General features: G+C 42.4%; 1 protein-coding gene across 7 annotated transcripts in view; it reads right to left on the bottom strand.

Annotated features, from left to right (window-relative positions):
- The window catches only part of ctbp2a (C-terminal binding protein 2a), a 60,615-nt gene that overhangs the window by 23,123 nt on the left and 17,438 nt on the right, over positions 1-20,054 (bottom strand). For 3 of the 7 annotated variants that reach the window (XM_063874137.1, XM_063874140.1, XM_063874136.1), the window contains exon 2: positions 19,358-19,517. In XM_063874137.1, coding sequence (XP_063730207.1) covers positions 19,358-19,415 — 58 coding nt within the window. In that variant the 5' untranslated portion in view covers positions 19,416-19,517. Of the gene's footprint in view, positions 1-7,853; positions 10,410-10,816; positions 11,050-19,357; positions 19,518-20,054 lie in introns of those variants that run through there. The other 4 variants (XM_063874139.1, XM_063874135.1, XM_063874134.1 and 1 more) reach the window with 4 other exon arrangements.

Below are 20,054 nucleotides of genomic sequence, written 5' to 3'. Positions count from 1 at the left end.
CGTGGGATTTTTGAAATAGACAATTTCCACAGTATTCAGATTTCAGAGCCAAATACTTGATTACGTAATCAGAAAAGTAATCAGTAGATTAATCAATGCTGAAAATGATCAGTCAGTTGGTTAGTAACATAACATTGTTGATATCATGTGTAACAATTGTAAATATGCAGTAGTGTTTGGTGTTACAGTCTAATATTTCTTTGTAATTTATCTTATTATATATATATATTATCTGTATCTACCAAAAGTTAATATCTGACTTGTTAGGCCTGAAATCAGTGGGTGGCATCCAAAATTCCTTCCCTGTACCCATACGATTATTTTTGTGGAGACTTCCACCCTTTTATTCCCTCTCGTCTTCCTCTTCCTTTTTTGTAAACGGGTTTCATGGGAGAGGTAAACTGCACTGTTTTCGGACATTTCTACATTAACATGTGTATGCTGAATTATTTCTATTTTATTTAATCTGTGGAGGAGCCGAAGTGTGAGGGCAAACGTTATACTGTAGTGACGACTGATTTGTGGTTCACCTGTTGTCAGAATAAACGGATATCGGCTCCAACGATATGCTGACTCGGGTTTTAACGCAGACACCGCTAGTCGACACCGGTTACAAGTGCATGAAGGATACATAAACAGAATTTGCAGATACTATGGATCAGATATTACACTGCACACACGTGTATAGGATGCATTTAATGTAAATCTGACTCTTTCTTATTTCAGGTTTAGATCCCATTCAAATGTTAGGACTGGTCAAAATAAAAAACAGTTTTTGGGCAGTTTTCTTTAGACACTTCTACGGTTTATAGTGTGCACAAAGCTAATCAATAGATTAATCACCAGAACCAAAGCTTTAACTTAATAGTATTCTGCAGTATTGTGCGCAGTGGGGGTATTGCAAATGTAGTGCCTGTGTTTACTGTAAGTTCAACAGGAGTGTAGTGGGATTAAAAGGGCTCCATTGAGCAGGTTTGGTTACAACCATGCAACCAGAGCCCACAAACCAGGCCTGGAGTAAAATAGACTCATTCATGAAAAGAAAGCGCTGGAGGGAGAAGGGGTTTAAAGTATAATTTGACCTCTAAAATTCACCATCCCATCTGCCTGCTGTGATCTACATGATGGGCTGCTGCCAAATGATTGAAGCACGAATGACAGTGAAAGGAGAAGAGGGGCAGTGAGAAAAAAAAATAGGGAGGGAGACACAGAGATGGCACAGCTGCAGGTGGACAACAGATGTTGAGGGTTTCTTTGTTTTCTTTTTTTTTTAAAGGGAGGCGATCGCAGCACATAAATTCTTGTTCTCCCATTCATACCCCGTCTGTGCATCGCTCCACCTCACCAACACCATCACTCTCCTACTCCACCTTTCTCTTTCTCTGTGGCTTGGGCCAACTGGCCTGATTAGAGAGAGAAAGAGATGTAAAAGAGGATGTGCAAGAGGGTGTGTGTGTGTGTGTGTGTGTGTGTGTGTGTGTGTGTGTGTGTGTGTGTGTGTGTGTGTGTGTGAGGATGGGGGTTGAATGGGGGAAGGCGATGCGTATTACACCCCTTATGTATGCTGCAGGCTTAGACAAATCGGGTGTGAACAGCCTACCATCAAAAATGAAACAGTGAACAAATACATGGACAAATATGCACACACATTCACATGCACATGCACATACACCCCCCCACACACAGTCAATATTTGAAAAAACAAAATATAAATTTAGGATCAGATATGCGGTGATGGCTGCTCACACACATGTAGACACACACACACACAAATCCTGCTGCCTGAATGGGACTAGAAACAGTGTGAAACACAATCCCATTTACAGCCCTGTGTGATCCTGAACACCACTGACATGCCTACTGAGAAATGTATAATATTTTCCTAGGGTGTAAATGAGATTCATCTGCACCTCTAAACATATCCCCACCTCGCTTTGGTTCAAACACAGCCAAGCAAAGTGTCAAGTTCTGCAACGTCTGGTCACAAACACACACACAAACACACACACGTGCTGCACACAGAGAACATGGTCAGCTCTGTTTCTTCTTCACTCTGGTTCAACACCCGTGAAGATTTCATTTTCTCAAAATGAATAATTCAGGGTGACTCCCCAGTTGGCATAGAGAGAAGAGGAGTGGAGAAGAGGAGAGAGAAGAGAAGAGAGGAGAGGAGAGGAGAGGAGAGGAGAGGAGAGGAGAGGAGAGGAGAGGAGAGGAGAGGAGAGGAGAGGAGAGGAGAGGAGGGAAGGAAGGAAGAGGACAGAAAGGGAAATCAAAGGATAAGAACGGAAAGAGGAGGAAATTAAAGGTAAGGAGAGGATAGGAAAGTAAAGAATATAGGGAAATGAGAGGAAAGGAAGAAGGTAGAAGAGTCTAGTCTAGTAAAGCTGGAGTCAGGATCTCTTAGCCTCTCGTTTCGTTGCTTTTTCGTTCTCTTCTTTTTTGAGCTACAAATGTTGAGCATGTGACCTGTTGTGTCTGCCCTTCTTTGTTTCTGCTCCCACAACCTGAATTTAACCACTTCAAGTCTGCAAGGAAACAGCAAACTGGCCAGAAAGAGCTTTTTTTCGCCTCCATGATCAGGCTTTACCTTTCAAGGTCCAGTTTCTTTTCATGGCATCCATACAGTTTATTTCTTGTATTCTGTACACACAACTTCATGCAGCAGTGGCTCAGTCAGTAGGGGCTTGGACTGGGAATCATAGGGTCGCCGGTTCAAGTCCCCGAACAGACTTGAAAAAATATGGAAACTGGACTGCTACTTGGAGAGGTCCCAGTTCACCTCCTATGCCCTGCTGTGGTGTCTGAGCAAGGCACCGGACACCTCCAATCCCCCCCTCCCCATTGCTCCCCGGGCGCTGCACAATAGCTGCCCACTGCTCCTAGTACTAGGATGGGTTAAATGCAGAGATAATTTCACTGTGTGAGCTCTGCTGTGTGCGTGTATGCACACAGCAGATTGCTCCGATTCTATCTATCTACACAAACAGAAACAACAGTCACTTCCTCACTATCTTATCCAAAGCATCCCTCTGTGCATTTAACTCTAGTCTTGCTCAATTCTTTCCTCGTTTCCCTTATTTTTTCGTGCAGACGGGCTCTGAAACCCACAACCACAGTCATGAATGAATTTGCTGAGCTGGTATGACGTTTACATATTTCTCCCGCCAAACTCCTTTTTTTCCCCCCACTCACTGGTCTCTTGAGGGTCATAGCCAAATCATTTCCAAAAAAACAATTAATTTGCAAAGGCAGGGGGGATAAAGAGAAACTGGGATCAATTTACACAAAGAGAAGAATAACAAAATATTGCTCAAGACTTGTTGATCTACTCCTGGCAGAGTTTTACCAAGAAATCTATTTCCTCATGAGGGAAGGAAATCACTGCCTGATATTAAGTCGAACATCTGGTGGGGAGAGGATCTCTGCACTCTGCCACACACACACTACACCTGTTAACAGCAGTTTGCACATGCGTACACACTGCAAGCAACACACATATTGTTTTACACACAGGTTCGGTGGAGTGTGTGATATCGGAGGATTTTTAATTTTTCTGGATATGATATCCCGAATGTTTCTCAACATCAAGCATAGCTGTATCCTTCATATTTAAACGACAGGTTGATGTCAAGGATATCAGCTTTAATTATTCAGAGGAATCAGACTTTCACCATCAAGTTGGTTTTGCTCTAACTACTACAACACCCATGAGCCTCAGCCATCAAAATCCTGCAACATCATCGCTCAATTTATCCAAGTTGACCGAGTATCAGAATATGAATTGATCCAATACGTATATCTTTGAATCATATTATCTTAATGCAATTTTATTTCTATTGAGATTGACATTTTGAATTGTTTATTTCTTGTCTTTTAATTTGTGTTTTTATGCTGCAGTAACACTAACATTTCCCAAATTGGGATCAATAAAGTAGTATCTATCTATCTATCTATCCATCCATCTGTACGTCCGTCCGTCCATCCAGCCGTCCATCTATCCATCCGTCCGTCCGTCCATCTATGTATCTATCTATCCATCCATCCACCCATCTATCAAACAACCAGATATGAGAAACATTTTGATCTTTTCTACAAATTATTAAACCAAAAGAGTTTCATATGCATCAAATTGTTGGATGTACTTCAATTACCAGACACTTTGTTTGCACAAAATCAACAGTAGTTATACATTTGTGTTACTTTTACTGTTCACCTGTTTGAAGCAGCTGAGAATGTAAATGTCAAAAGCACAATTACGATAATGTTTATGACAATCCCTTGTTGCTCTGAAAATACCCAAGTTTAATCCAAATGCTGCATTCTTCAAGGTTGTGGCATTAAAAAGCCAGCCTCAGGTCAAAAAATATATTTTACCGAGTGACCAGAAGCATAACAAAAAGAACCTTTGACTGTCAGCCCAGATTAAGGCCAAAGTTTGACCCTCAGAGTCTAAATGCCACATTGACAGCTAGCCTCATCTTACATGGAGAGTCCAAGGTTGACTGACAGCTGTCAACGCCCCATTTCCCCTCCCCCACCCAGCGAGCAGCAATCATCATCCATCAATAGTAGGACTATCTCTCTCTCTCTCTTCCTTAATCCCTCACTCTGTAAAAACGGCCTGAAGCTTCGACCTGGACCCTGTTAATACATAATCTGCCATCTCCAGATCTAATATGCCACGACCCTCCCCCACCATCCCGCTAGGCCTCGGCAAGGCCAAAAAAATTGCAGTTAGTATAAGTCACGCAGAGCAGAACTGACCTGAGCTGGCATCAGGTCGCTTGGCTGGAGTACGCGGAGGGAGAGCAACACACTGCGCAGGGTGGAGGTTAAAGAGTGGAAGTGCCACAGTATCATATATGATGATTATGCCGGTGTGGGGGATGGGGATGCATAGTTAGTCATGTAAAGGCGGGGTCTTGCTCAAGGGTATTCCACAAAGCATCCTATAGTGAGGTGGGCGGGGGCATGCCATCTGTATTTACTCGAGAGCTTTTAGTTCACAGATAAATTATTTCCGGTTGTTGATGCAACTCGATGCCGTTATTAATGAACTGCTAGAGGTTGTCAGAATATCTGGAGATATCATAAGCTCATTGCTAATTGAATTTCAAGCAATAAAAAATGTGCTATTGCGGCTATCAAATATAATTTTCCTTCCTGACAAAATATAGTAAATCATGTCTTTGAAAACCTCCAATTTTTTTTTTATTCCTCCCTCATAAAGAGAAGTGAATGATGCCATTAATTCATACTTTCTTCAAAATGCATAAGCACAGCCAGCCATTGTGTAGAAAGAAATAAGTAAGATGTACATTTGCAGTGTTTCCTGACAATAAACGGACCCTTTAACCAGAAGCAAAATCTGCCTACGATTACCACCAAAACCCACGTTGCCTAGCAACATACAATTTAGGAATATGCTTTCAGAGCAGCTTTGCGGCTGTGTCCATTAACAGATGAAATTACTAAAGCAACAAATGTCAGCCACATGCAAATGAGGTCTACTCCGCCGACTGTGTGTGTGTACTAACAGTGTGATGTATGTGTTCGTGAGAGATTTCAAGAAATTATTTTCTCAAGCATGTGTCCGTCTGTGCAAAGAGCAGACGTCTGTTTTGACAGCCAAGCAACAGGGACCTTTCAATATCGGCTCACTTGGGCCTAAAAATCTGAGACAACAATAATGCCTCGCTTAAATACTTTAGCTCCCTTTGCTCCTGTTAAAGTCCATTTCAACCTGTACAGTACTTCACAGTCCAACAGAAAGCCACTATCTGAACAAAATGAGAATATTTGTGGATTAGTGCAGCAGTGGAAACGGAGGATCTCAAGGATTAACCCCCCCCCCCCCCCCCCTCTCTTCTCATTACAACCCGCACGGAGAAAATGACACAATCACACATCGGCCATCAGCCCTGTAATTCGATTTTATCTGTCCAGTGATGCTGCTAGTCAGCCTCTGGTGAGCGGCTATTGATGGAGAAATCTGCCCTTATTGCCCAAAATGTCTGAAATGTTCTTTTCAGGCCCTGGCCGTGAAAAGAAGATAATGTTATGAAGCCGATTTGATTGTGCTGAATAAAGATTTGATCTGACATGGGTTGATGATTCAGGTGATTACACAATTGACGCATTGACTGAATGCATTTTAACCCAAAATCAAAACAAGAATTTGAGACGCATATCACAATTCAACAAAGTCAGCTTGAAAAAGAAATGAACCAAATAATAAAAAGTTTGCCTTTAACTCACTACCTTAAACGTAGAGCCAGATCCCGACACTACAACAACTACGCAAAACGCATTGCGATTTCAAGCAAGTCAGAGTTATACCTTGAAAGCAGCAAGACTGAAGGAGAGCTGTGTAGCCCGAGTGGCTGTAAAGCTTTTCTAGGAAAATATGAGGCACCCTTATTATCATAATGCAAGAACACATCCAGGTTTACAACAACAGTGGGTTGGGGGCTTGGGGGCTGTGGGGAGATGGTGAGTGGCAGAGCAGAAAGGACTTCATCTAAAACAGCTGCAGTAATACAGCTACAAAACGACATACAGCTAAGGCTGCAAACACCATTCTGCACCTATATAAATACTGTAAGCTTGAGGCAGATTATATGAAATCAAAAAGGGGCCTCAGCTTTTGCTGTAATTACTAACCAACGCCATTAAACACAGTCAGTATACCAGCTAAATGAGAAAAATCTATGCAAATAGACTGAGGCAAACACAATCATGCATAGTGTTCACAAATGCAAAGTAGCACACTAACACACAATCTAACATGCATGTCCGGCAACCATTAACATTCACTACACATATCTGACTTCTCTGGTCAGAGAATCCTTAATGTGAACTGTTCAGAAATAAATGCAGCAACTGACAGACTATAACATGAAGACAGTGCATAGTTGTTACATTTTAAAGAGGTATCAGAAATAATGCTGACAGTTGTTCAGCCAAAATCCTCCATATTGCGCCTCATCAATGCCATTTTGTGTTGTATTTAATGGGGTGATATGTCATTCTGACAAAAGAATTGCATGAGATTACAGGAATAATAAAGGACTTCACACAAAGTATATAGAAGACTGACACATCTGGCTCCTACAGAGATAAGCAGACAAGAAAGCTGGATTTAACTATCCTTTTATGATCAAGGCAAATGCAGAAACCAGAAGTTTATTGCCATAATGTCTAAGAAAAAGTTATCCTTTTAAGATTCATGAATAATAATCCTGACATAACATTCGGAAAAAATTGAGGCAGCAGCAATTTATTTTTTGCTCCAATGGAGTAGATAAGAAGGGAAACACACCATGTATCAACTATTGAAGTAATGAGACGAAACAGCCAACAAATGGCAGCACTGACCAGTAAGATAAAACCATTTCTTTTTAACATTCACATTGTGTTTGGGCATTGTTAAGGTAAAGCATCATGCAATCCATACCAGCTAAAAACACATTCAGCTGAATAGATCTCACATGCTTCTCAGCTGAAGGATGGTTTCACAAACCAAACACTAATTTGATGGTATGCACATACCAATGATTCATCACAATGAAAGACGGAAATAAAGCTCTCGTGACTTCTATTTTTCAAAGAGGAGACTGCAACCTAATACTGAAGTTGTTGCTTTCAGTCTTATTCATGGCTCTTAGAAATGTCAATTGTGAAAGCATGATCTGATTCCAAACAATGCCACAGCTCTGTTTTGTAGAGCTGTTTAAAGACAAGAGAATGTTGACTTACATAAAGCGTGCAAAATATGGGAACCTCACGTACAAATCAATTTCCTTATCTATTAATAAAGTTTGAAACAGAAAGCAAAAAAAGGGATTTACTTGTTTCTGGAGAAGCCATAGTGGACACGATGACTGGTGGACCCGTGCGTCGACTTAGCTTCTGGTTAGCAGCCAGGGCAACTTGTCCTTGACCTGGTGGTCCCATAGAAACAAGGGCATTGTCCTGTACATTACCCCCACCCTTACGCATCATCTGAGGACTGGGGTGAGGGCTGTGCATGGGTGATAATGGCATTACATTCCTGTCCCTCTTCATCAGCTCCATGGGCACTGTATAATTTGTAGAGTAAGCTTTTGGAACCTGCTGTGGTGGCTGTTGTAAAGCTGGCATGGACACGGGCATATGCTGTGGCATACCTGACATGGAGTGCATAGACCCAGGCATGGCAGGCATTGACCCAGTCATTTGCTGTGGCATTATCTGCATACCATGCATGGGCATCCCAGAAGAGTAGGCGGACATGGGTCTTGATTGAACAGGCATTAGCGCCCCAGCATACGGCCCCGGGGAGCGAGGGGGTTGGCCTTGGTAGCCTCCAGAAGCTTCCATGAGGTGCTGAGAAGGGGCACTGTTGGGCCTCCTACCCATTACTTCTCCCATCCTTGGAGAGATGGTCTGCATGGCCCCAGGGGTCTGTGGGGGTATCATGTGAGCATCCACATTTAAAGCCTGTGCAGGGTGGGTTTGATGGTGGTGCGGTAGCTGGTGGTAGATATCTGAGCGATGGCTGAAGCTATTAGAGCGGGCTCGCATTGGGGTCTGAGGTTGGGATGGGGCTGGTGTCACTTCATGGGGCCGCTTGCAGTTCTGGACTACACGAGACAGAACGCGAGCCTGGCCGAGGTTGGGGGCAACAGTACGGACATCGTTGTCCTCCATAACAGCTAACATACTAGTGGAGTCGAATCCCTGTTGGATAATTGAGGAGATGGTGCTCTCTGAGATGCCTTCGTTTCGCAGCAGGGCAAGGAACTCAGGATCGACGCTCTTCTTGGGGTCCACCGGCAAAGGCATCTGTGGGGCAGTTTGGGGAGGAAGAGCATGAAGTGGAGTGCTCAGGGGAGGAGGAACTGAAGTTTGGGGAGCCTGCACAAGGACAGATGCAGCTGGAGCAACTGCTACGGGATGCATTGGGATCGGTGGAGCGGGAAGTGGAGCTGTCATAGAAAGGCTAGGGTCGGAGAGGGGCATGGTAGGCGGAGGTTGCAGGGGTTGCTGTTGCATATGCTGCTGCAACTGATCTTGTTGAAGTTGCTGTTGCTGTAGCTGCTGTTGTTGAAGCTGTTGCTGTTGTAATTGTTGCTGTTGAAGTTGTTGATGTTGAAGTTGCTGCTGTTGAAGTTGCTGCTGCTGAAGTTGCTGCTGCTGTAACTGCTGTTGTTGTATTTGTTGCTGTTGAAGTTGCTGCTGCTGTAATTGTTGCTGTTGTATTTGTTGATGTTGCTGTAATTGCTGCTGTTGGGCAGTGTACGGTGAAGCGGTCTCTTGCCTCATCATCACAACTTGACTGGTAGGATCTACTACTAGACAGGTAGCAGCCTGCTGCTGCGGATCCAATGGCTGGCCATTAACATCAGTATAGACAGACTGACCCGCAATGGGTGGAGGCTCACTGGCATAGCGAGGAGATGCATGCTCCATACCATAATGAGAAGGAGATGGCTCGCGAGAAGGAACGCGCTGGCCATCTTGTGTCATTTTGGCGGCAGTTACAGCAGATTCCCTATAAGCCCGACTCATCTCATGAGCTGTTGGAGGAGGTGGAGGAGGAGGTAGGGGTGATGCAGGGGCTGGAGGTCCAGCTCTCCCGACCTGACCTTGATCCCACCCAGCGCGAGCCACAGGTGCCATTCCATAATGAGAGCCTGATCTACTAAGTGGGTGAGGGTGAGGCGGCTGAGGCTGGTGTTCTGGCCGGTAAAAGCCCTCAGGTGGCCGAGGAGTCATGGCCGGGTCATGGGAATAGTAATCCTGATGTGGAATGGATCCTCTGCGAGCCATTTGTGCTCGTTCGTAGTTGTTAAGATCAGGTGCAGAGCCCTTCCTCAGTCCCCGTGGGTCCTGTCGCTCGTAAACCTGTGCGTACAGAGAGTCTTGGTAGGAATATGGCTCGCGTTTCAAATCCAGGTCAGAGGGACGCACTCCTGGTGGAAGCTCTAACCACCCTGCTCCCTCTCCGTATGACAGAGAGCCCCGACGGCTGGCTAATCTTGCCTGCTGCTCGTAGACACTCTCAGACCTCTCCCATTGACCCTCATGCCCCCCTAATGTGTCCCAACTGTGGGAGCGACCAAGGCCCAACTGTTTGTTAGGGACAAGCATTGGCAACCAAAAAAAAAAGCGGAGAAAGTGTTAACAGATTGAACAAATACTCAAAGCTGAAAAGAAATTCCACTTGTAGCTGTCTTTGTGAAAGTTGTCTTTCAAGTCTTCAGTTAAAGTAGCACCAAAATGCAGCAAAAGGGAGGAGGAAAGAACACGAAGCCACCGTTTCACCTGATATCAGGTTGTAATATTGTCCGTACTATCAGGTGACTCCCCCTGTGGCTGGCAGTCCTTGAATAATTAATCTCCGGTCATGCTGGCTTGTTGTGCGCGAGGAAAGAGGACACCACACACAAACAGATCACACCAAAGCTCACGAAGTACACTGAAGAGGTAGCACAGCTACTCCATGAAAGACAAAGTAACGTGTGCAAGCTTGAGATGGCGGCCAAACGCAGATGAAAAAAGACAAAAAAACGAAAAGGAGTGGATAGGTTGAGTTATAGGTTGGGATGGGCAGGGGCTTGTACTAATCCAATGGGGTTTATCTCTGCCTTCTCTCAGACATTTTACTCGCTCTGCCGATTGCTATGAGGGATTACAACTAGATAAATCCAGTTTAATTCCACTTCCCAGTGTGACGTCATGTGAACCAGATACAAGTATATTTGGTTGATGATGCCAATGATTAAGACCCTACCACTCAACCAATAATCGCTCCCAGAGAGTCACTTACCTGAAGCTGTTGATGATGTAGTGTCTTCAACAGGTTTCAGTTTTTAGTTTGCCAGATTCCCAGCACAGGGAGGGGAGGCCGGGCAGGGTGCAAAGCTCCATTGAATTCAAATGAAATACAGTTCTCCCAGCTAAGTCCCATGTGCTGTCAGTAAACATCAAATCCACTCTGATTGGACACTAATCCTCCAGGCCCCATGCTAGCAGCAGAGCCTCCACGCAACTGCAGCCCAACTCACTCTGTAATGTCCTTGATGCATTTGTGGCGCTCACCATCACTGCCCCACTCAATATGAGGTCACCCAGACATGCTGTTTGCACTTTGACTGAAGGACATCAGAAGTGATAGTGCATTGTTTTAACAGAGATTGCTGAATGCATTAAATATGCAAAATGATCAATAGTACTGTCTCTCTTGTAGAATGCAATTGTTCCATGAAATATTTGTATTGAAAGTTATAATAATTATAATTATAATTTTGCCAAATCTATTACTAACTGATCTCAGTCCATATATGTCCTACTGTCTGTAAAATAAAGCAGCTTCCCCCTCTTTCCTAAAGCTACCCTGATCTGCCTCACCTAGAGAAGCTCTGTAATCTGGATTTGCCTCTTTGAAAAGAAAAGTAAAACACTGGGGGAGTGTGGTGTGTGTGCAAGTGGGGGCGTTTTTGTCACTGCAGTTAATCCAAAGCAACTACAACCTTTGCCTTACAAAAACACATGCTTATTGAGCTGCAAAACAACATGAACTCTTTCCACTTCATTCAATATGCCACAGTAATAATAAGGTATTTGCTTTGATGCTGCAACATTTTAAATTCTTGAATGTAATCCACTTGAAGATTTAATTAATGTAATATATTTATAATTTTGTTAGACCAAGGTGATGTTCATAACTCTACCTAGCCTGCCTGCATGTCACACTTCATGTCACAGTGGCTGAAATCTGATCCCTTCTGCAGAGGATCCCTGTTTATTAATGCATTAAAACAGATGTAAGGTGAGGAAGTGTCCGCTTCTATCCAAATCTAATCCAAGAGCCAAGAACAGCGAGGGGAGGTAATACATATTTTAGACTGAAGGAGATCTTTGTAATACTGTCTTGGCATATAGAGAAAAAAATCCTGAATATCTTACAGAGAGCCTGCAGAAACTGTGCAGGCCTTTCTGTCGTTGGCACTTATATCTTGTTTAATCACAGTTGTGTAATTAGAGTATGAGGCGATCTGAGTATTCTGCTGTTTTCACGAGATGACAGAAAAAATGTGATGACAGTAGCCCCAAAACCAATTGTGCAGATGACTGAGAATGTGTTTCCCTTTTGGTAAGGTCAGAGGAACATTAGTCAGCTTGATGTAAAAGGTAATTAAAATGGAAAAGAGAAGAGGCGAGAGCGAGCCCTCACAGAGATCTAAAACTGACAGCAAAGATGAATTGTACTATCAAAGCTGAGAGTTGCAAATCATTTTTGATGCCTCCCTTTTGATTCATCAGGGTTTTGCTGCTACAAAGTCAATCAAATGTTATGGTCATTTTCTAGCATGGGTTTGATTTATCGCCTCAAGGCACACAGACCTTCCTGTTATTTAGCCTATTCTGATATTGATGCAAAATAGAAAAATGATGTACCAGAAGGCATGTATATAATTCCATATTTGAAAACTAATATCATTGCAAGGTGGATTAAGAAGGAAGATGCAATATATATGCAAACACATACACACACATTCATGTCAAGGAAAACAGCCTATAGAGTTGATGTTATCCATTTGCTTCCTTTCTCTTCACTCCTCTCATTACTTCTTCGAGCCCTGCTCTCTGGAGACTGGCTTTCAGTGCAGCAGATCACTCATCCCCATAAAGTCATCCTCAAACAAGGAGGCAGGGGCAGAGGTGTGTACTCAGGGTTTGCCGATCTAATCCTGACAGGAAAAGTAAATCACAGGGAGCTGTTTGCCTCAAACTAAACAATGTTTGACTTTCAAATTCTAATGTTCCTCCATTTGCCATACTTGCCAGACTGAGCACACAACGCCAGATTCACTGTAACAGAGGGATTTAGGAATTAAGCCGGGGATTTTAGAACAAATATAATACCACCCCAGCAGAAGCTTGTAAGACTTTACAGTGAATAAGACCTGACTGGTGAAAAATTAGGAGTAAAACTTATAGAAACCTCGAGTAAATGAACCCCGAGTGAGGATGCAATTATGTAGGGTTATTTTTTTTCTGCTAATAGGTTTCAGAAAACTCTCAGACTGGTATTGCTATTTTTTTCAAATCTCTCAGGGTTAGAGAACATTTAATTAAAGCAGTGAGTAACAAGAGGGACATAATGTACAACAGTGAGATCTGTGGCTAATCTGTCGCACAAAACGCTTGCCCTTATTTAATAAACACGCCAGATATTCCTGTCACTCAGCCCTCTAAATCCCTGCCTCCACAATAATATTACAGCAAAGTCAGCAGGAGATAGCTGGACTTTATGTGCGTGTGTACCCTTTAGTGCATGATTTAACCATGTAAAAAGGGTTTGCACGCTTTACTAGGTGCTGGATCTGAGGGTTTACATTTGCGGTCACCCCTCTACCGATCTACCCACACGGAGCACACGCACACATTTTGCCTGCACAATCTGGCATCCCCACTCAGCCTTAAGACCCCGCTCTGCTCCTCTCCTGCCGTGCAGCAGAGACGGCAGAAGCCCTGATGCTTCGTTAATGTCCGATTTCATTCACACACACACAAAACGCAACTAAAGCCTTGGCCTTGGTCTGACGTGCATACATGAATAAAAATCACACGCTAACTCAAAGTGAATGCTGCACTGCAACAGAAATAAAAACAACTGTCTCCTACAGTGTGACACGTCATGTACTCAAGGCATGATTTGAATGTTAAACACACATTGACTTATGTATGAGCGTGGGGCAGGAGGCACTAACTGGAAATGGGATTACAATGTCAGTGCGGCAGAATGAATGTTGTCGGATGAATTGTAATGCACACTTAACAGACATTATACATGGCTGCGTCGTACGTGTTTCCACTGGGATTATTTGTCTCTGAAAGCATCTCCACAGGGACTAAATGGACTGTAAAATGGAGGTTGATGGCAATGAGGCTAGTACTTATCTCAATGGCAATCAAATACTCAGTTAGTGTAGCATTCTGAATTCACACACTGTAATATTTTATGCGTTTTGCTTGTTTACATTTTCTTTACACACACAGCACTGAAAGCCCACACAATTTCCAAAATGTCTTCCTTTAATTCATATTCCATCTCCTTTTGGGCGCATCCTTTTCAACTCATCTTTCAATCCACAGTCCGCTCCGGTGAAGCCACAGGTCATTAAAATATTTAAATAAGGTAGTTTGGTATCTGAAGATTTCATTTTTAAACTAGATTTTTCCAAGAACTCATTTTGAACTTTCAATAACCACTAAGCCAGATGCCAGCTCAAACACAGGAAAATGCAGACCCTAAGAAGAAAAGGAAAACTGCCTCATTCAGGTGTCCACAAGAGATGGGTACACTAATCAAAAATAATAACACCCTCACACCTTCAGGTTAGAGACAAACTATAATAAGCATTTCACTCCAAAAAATAACCATTTTTCATCTTCTGCAATTTTCCTTCTCCTCCCCCCCGAATTCTCCATGCCCCTCCCTGCCTCTCCACAAAGCCTATAAAGGGGTCGTGGGTTTTGGTGTGGAGCCTGGAACAAGCCCGAGGGGGGGTCAGACCCAGAGACGCTCAGATGACTTCATACCAGAGCTGGATGCCAGAGCGTGGGGAGAGGAGTGGGAGGGAGGGATGAAAGCAGAGAGGTGGATGCAGCAGAGCCCGGAGTCGGTGCTGAAAAGCTCTGGATGTGAAGACCTTCCCCCCTGCAGGGGACGATGACATCAGGACACCCCCTCCCTTTTCCTCTAGAGCCTGTTGTCCTCTCTATTTATTATGAAGCTTTTTGTCATAAAAAAGCATGCAGGTCCCTTAAACGTGACAATATGAATAATCCACAGGCAGAGTTTTATGGTATTTTATCTTGACGGGCCACATTATTTACTGTCCACTCTTTGAACAACTCCTCCTGTTGTACACATGACAAAACAAGATTTGTTATCAAGGATTAACGTACTCATTTAACTGCCAACTAAGACACTTGGACTCGCCATGACAAATTCCACTACCCCACCTTGTGGTGTTTGCGTCCAAGCACAGATTTACGACTTGTAAATCAACATTCAGGAACATGCTGTCACTGCGACCTAGTTCACGTCACATCCCATCTCTGCCCAGATCAGTCCGTTAGCTCTGGCTAAACGGCAATGGCAACGACTTGTGCTGCAACCCAAGCCAATGCATGCTGGGTACACAGATGGAGTGGACAGAAGGAGACACAGAGAGGGAGACAGAGTGAGAGAAAGAGAGAAAAAAAGGGAGGGAATGAGGGAGTATGGGAACTGATGCTCACAACAGATGTTTTACACAGTTCCCTTATTGCAGTTACACTCTTCTTGGCACTTTATCAAACCCACAACAGAGGAACAAGTTGTACCAAAGACATTTGGAAAGCTGATATGTAAACTAAACAATGCTGTTAGGCTTAATAGAGAAAGAAGTGTCATATTTTTTTAGAAAGCAATTAAAACTCACTTTACTGGTGGATAAAATAAAAAATCCACACTAAATCCTTCTCTGTTTTGACAAGTGTTATTTATTTATTCAATTAGCCTTGTTAATCTAAAATATACAGTAATTATCAAATATTTTCATGGTTTACCATAGTTTTCTTTGCAGGGGGGAGACATCTTGTCTGAAACATAGACACTTGCATACAAATTATTTTCATAATTGATCTATCTTGCATCAATTTTATGCATGAATCCATTATTTTGCCTACAACATTTTTGCAAATGAAAAAGCAAAAATTGTGGAAACTTCCCATTTGAAATTGATTATTTTTTCACCAAAGTTTTTGTTGAGTTTTCTTTGAAATTACCTTTTGTTTTAGCTCCACATTTAATACATTAAGATTTACAATTTCAGCTAATGCCTTAATGTTTATTGCGGCTGTTGCTAAGAGCGTCCTTTGCTACCAACACTGATCACAAGACCTTATTCGTCCACAATAAACAATCTAAACAATTTCCAGGGGAAAATCCTAATTTGATTATAGATTAACCGCCAAAAGTAACTCATCAATAAATAGATGTTTTGTTTCCATTTTCTCACTTGTGAGGAACAGCTGCTTTGATCTGTTTTATGTCCATGAATGTTTCTGTGTGTCGTTGAATAAGACAAAGAACCGCAGGAAGTTACTTTAGATTTCCAGACAAAATGACTAATTGATTATTAGAAACCAAGACATGAGTAGCACTGTCTCATTCTCAAATCACACATAAAAGCGAAAGACAGTGAATCAGATATCCTCAAATGGTAAGACATCCACCGTTGCGTTGAAATCAACATTCCTGCACCGTGACTGCTTTTGATGGGAGTAAACAGCCACACTTGATCAGCCTTTTCGAATTTGATTTAGGCCACAGGCGCCGCACAGTTAGCTACTCACCACAATGAGTAAAGATGTAATCAATGCACTCCGCTGTGAAACAAGTATTGGATTGACACACTTATCCTCGGAAGATAAATGGAGATTAGGAAAGCCTCTCCTGCCGTCTCGCCATGTGCAACCCACGAAGGCAGAGCAATCACAATCACTCCACAACGCTCTTGTTTTGTCAATACACACGATGCAAACTTTGATTTTTATTTCACGCCTCAATCCCAACACTCTGTTTATAGATAATAGTGGGTGGCTTTGACATTATGTTGCAGAACACCCCATGCCTCTGGTTTTGAAATGCCATTTTTATATGGTTGAGGAGATTTAACGCTCTGGTGAAAACAGCATGATTCACCACCCTCTGATCTTTTAACTTCGTGAATGTGAATCACCCTCCTCTACACATTTTTAAAAGCAGTTGTAGTGACTAACTGCACCGAGATTAAAAAAAAAATCCCCCATCGTCATTGATGAAGAATGACTTCATTGTTGATCAGCAGAGAGACAATGCCTTAGATGTCTGTGGGACAAATGGAGCAGAACAGAAAATACTGTCTTATGATGTTTAACATGAAGCCCCGGCAGTCATTGTTGTTGTATTAAATACAATTTAAAAAAAGAGGGAAAAAGCATTTTCCAAGCAAGCAGGGTTGGTGGTTTGGAGAGCTTTGAGATGCCACATGTGGCTCTCATTCTGAGGGTGGAAACAGACAGCATCACTGCTTCATTTATGCTTCATTATAATCTTTTTTTTAAATCTCAATGGGATTTTCCTTCGACATGAACAAAGAGGAACATTGAAACTTGATACTCGGTCAAGCAAGAACTCGATATTACTCAGAAAATCTCTCCGTTTCGATTGAGAGTTGAAGTGAAAACTGGAACTTCTATTTTCTTTCATACGAGTTGGAACACCTTAATAATTCTAAATAATAAAAAAGAAAACCCTGCAACATAACCACGCTCACACAATCACTTCATTTCCGATATTAAGGTTACATTTTATATAATGTTTTATGTCTGTGATGAGCTGTCTTAACAAATATTTGACACATGACTCCCACACTGGTCAAACATCATAAGTTGACAGACATGAGGCCATTTGAGTGATGGGCTTTGAGAACGGACAGTCCGGACAAACAGGATCAATATCTTTCTGGCAGCAGCGGTGAGAACCATCAGAGAGTGTGTGTGGGTAAATATGATGGACAAGGAGGAACCAGTTATTGCCAGGGAATGCTTGAACCGAACTTGTGTATATATTGTGTTGTCCAGCGGTGTGTAAAGGCCGTCAAAAGTGTTTATAGTTGTATATTATTTTGGGGGCGACTGTGGCTCAGGAGGTAGAGCTGTCGTCCAATAATCACAGGGTCGGCGGTTTGATCCCTGGCTCCTTTTTTCCACATGTCAAACCACAAGTTGCTCCCAACGGTCAGGCCAGTTCCTCAGAAGGCAGCCAATTCCAACATGAAAAGGTGTAAGTGGGGTTTTGAGATTCTGTTTGACCAACAAGCACTTTGTTGTAAGCATAACAACAGTCTGTATACGACCAGTGAAATTGCATGGGAACTGAAGTTGTTTTGAACAAATCAATAATTGGTTAACGGGTAAATGCAGAGGTCAGATTTCACTATGTGTGCCATGCTGTGTGTATGTACTGTATGTGGGTGCCAAATAAAGAGGGTTTCATCCAAATCCTCAGTTTCTATACTTAAAATCAATTCTACAAAGACAGATGAAAAAAAAAACTCACAGAGAGTTTGAGATGTTATAGAATCTGGTGGAAAGCAGCCATACCCACATTACAAAAGGAAAACGGATAAATAATAATCGTGTACTTTACAGAGGGGAACATGCTGGTGTAAAAGCAAATGTTTGGACCTCCATTCAGACACTAATGCCTAATTTCCACTGCAGGTTTGGCTGAACTCTCTCATTATTTTTTTTCGGTGCAGAAATCCCCCTTTAGTTTAGCCTGGGTTCTCAGTCGATGACCATAACATAGCCTTTCGAAACTTCCTTGACATCATCTACAATAGTCCTTTTAATCAGCAACCGAACGGAGGATCATGTGCATCCAAGCATCATTTTGTGGGTTAATTGTGTTTAAAAAAAGTTACGGTTACTATTGACAGTAGCTTGATGGGTTTGTGGCCCTTTGCTCTGACCAATCAGTGGTTGGCATGGTTTTAATTTCCCCTTCCAGTATCGACTCAGCTTGCTTGGAACTATGCGGTGGTACCAAAAAAAGTATCACAACTTTCACTAATAGAAAAGAGAAAGTAGAGGCATGCTTTAGTATGCATTGGAAATGTGGCACAAATCAGCATTCAGCGGCTGGTGTCAGGGGGTTAGGTACGAAAACAAGTGAGAAAAAAAACTAAAGAAAAAAATATCTTTGCTGTGTTTCTCACACAAACACACACACATACATTAATGCAAGTACACACACAAATCAATCCCACGACCCGCTATAATCAATCCAAGAGCTCAGAGGAGTGCTTCACTTTATTTCAAACTCTCCCTACTTCATCTCTCCAGCAATCTGGATGCAACAAACTCGAGCCTCACTCAGCCATCAACCCAACCACCCCTACAACACAGAGAAACACACACACTATTTCTCCCTCCTACAGCCTTCAAAGCTGAAGTTTGGAGCCTCGGCTGGTCCCCAGGCTCCCTTTTGACACACACAAACACACTTATGCAAACCATCCCAATGGCTTTTCACTGAATTTGAAGCAGCAGGCTGAAAGGCTTAAATACTGCTGGAGATTTCCATCTAACAGTGGGGTGAATCTTTTATAGCTTTAGCATAAAACTGTGGAACCGAAACTTGCATGTACACACACAAAGACACAAGCATCCCATACCCAAAATAGTTCATTTCCAGTGGTCTGAGAAAGTGAAACAAGCATCTCAAATCCCCCGTTACATAAAATAGCAGAATGTAAAAGGGTTTTACCTTCACAGATCTTGTCCAATCGCTGGCGTTTCACTTTATGTTTGTCGACCAAAGCCATCCCGTCGCAGCTTCAAGTTCTCTCTTTCTGTTTTCACCTCTCTCCTCCTTAAAGTCTCAAATGCTCCAATCCTCCAGTTGTTAGCGTGCTGATGTTTTAGACCTGAAATTCAAGAAAGTAGGGACAAAGATTAATCCAACGGTAACGTATTTTCACAGTAAATAATACAACTTTATGTTTATTAATTACACTTTTGGGGATTTAATATCTTCAATTTATTACTTTGTAAGAGACCATAAATGTTACCGTTTGATGAACACGTCTGAAGTGAATGTACAACTGGAGTCCCAATTAAAATACATTGCACACAACAAACAGAAAAGGACACATTATACTAAATGGTGCGCTGATGTAACTCATTTATAATAAGTGTATGTTGTGCAAATTAAAGACAAAGTATGGTAAGGTAGGTGATTGGGTATTTTTGGGGTGAAATGAGCTGTGGCTTTCACAGACATGCCATTTCACCTTGTGCTTAATAGAAAGCTGAGGAAGTTTGAAAACGTTTAGTCATGACTAGACAACTTCACACAACCTTAGAGTGACTTCCTGAAAGTGCACTACTAAGAAAAACTAAAAAATGTCTGACAGTGTTCAAACACAGTTGTTTCCATCCCAAAACCCAAGCAGAATCAGTAA

This window comes from Eleginops maclovinus, chromosome 22 (assembly GCF_036324505.1).
Source record: "Eleginops maclovinus isolate JMC-PN-2008 ecotype Puerto Natales chromosome 22, JC_Emac_rtc_rv5, whole genome shotgun sequence".
Taxonomy (NCBI): domain Eukaryota; kingdom Metazoa; phylum Chordata; class Actinopteri; order Perciformes; family Eleginopidae; genus Eleginops; species Eleginops maclovinus.
This window is presented reverse-complemented; position numbering and strand designations above follow the sequence as displayed.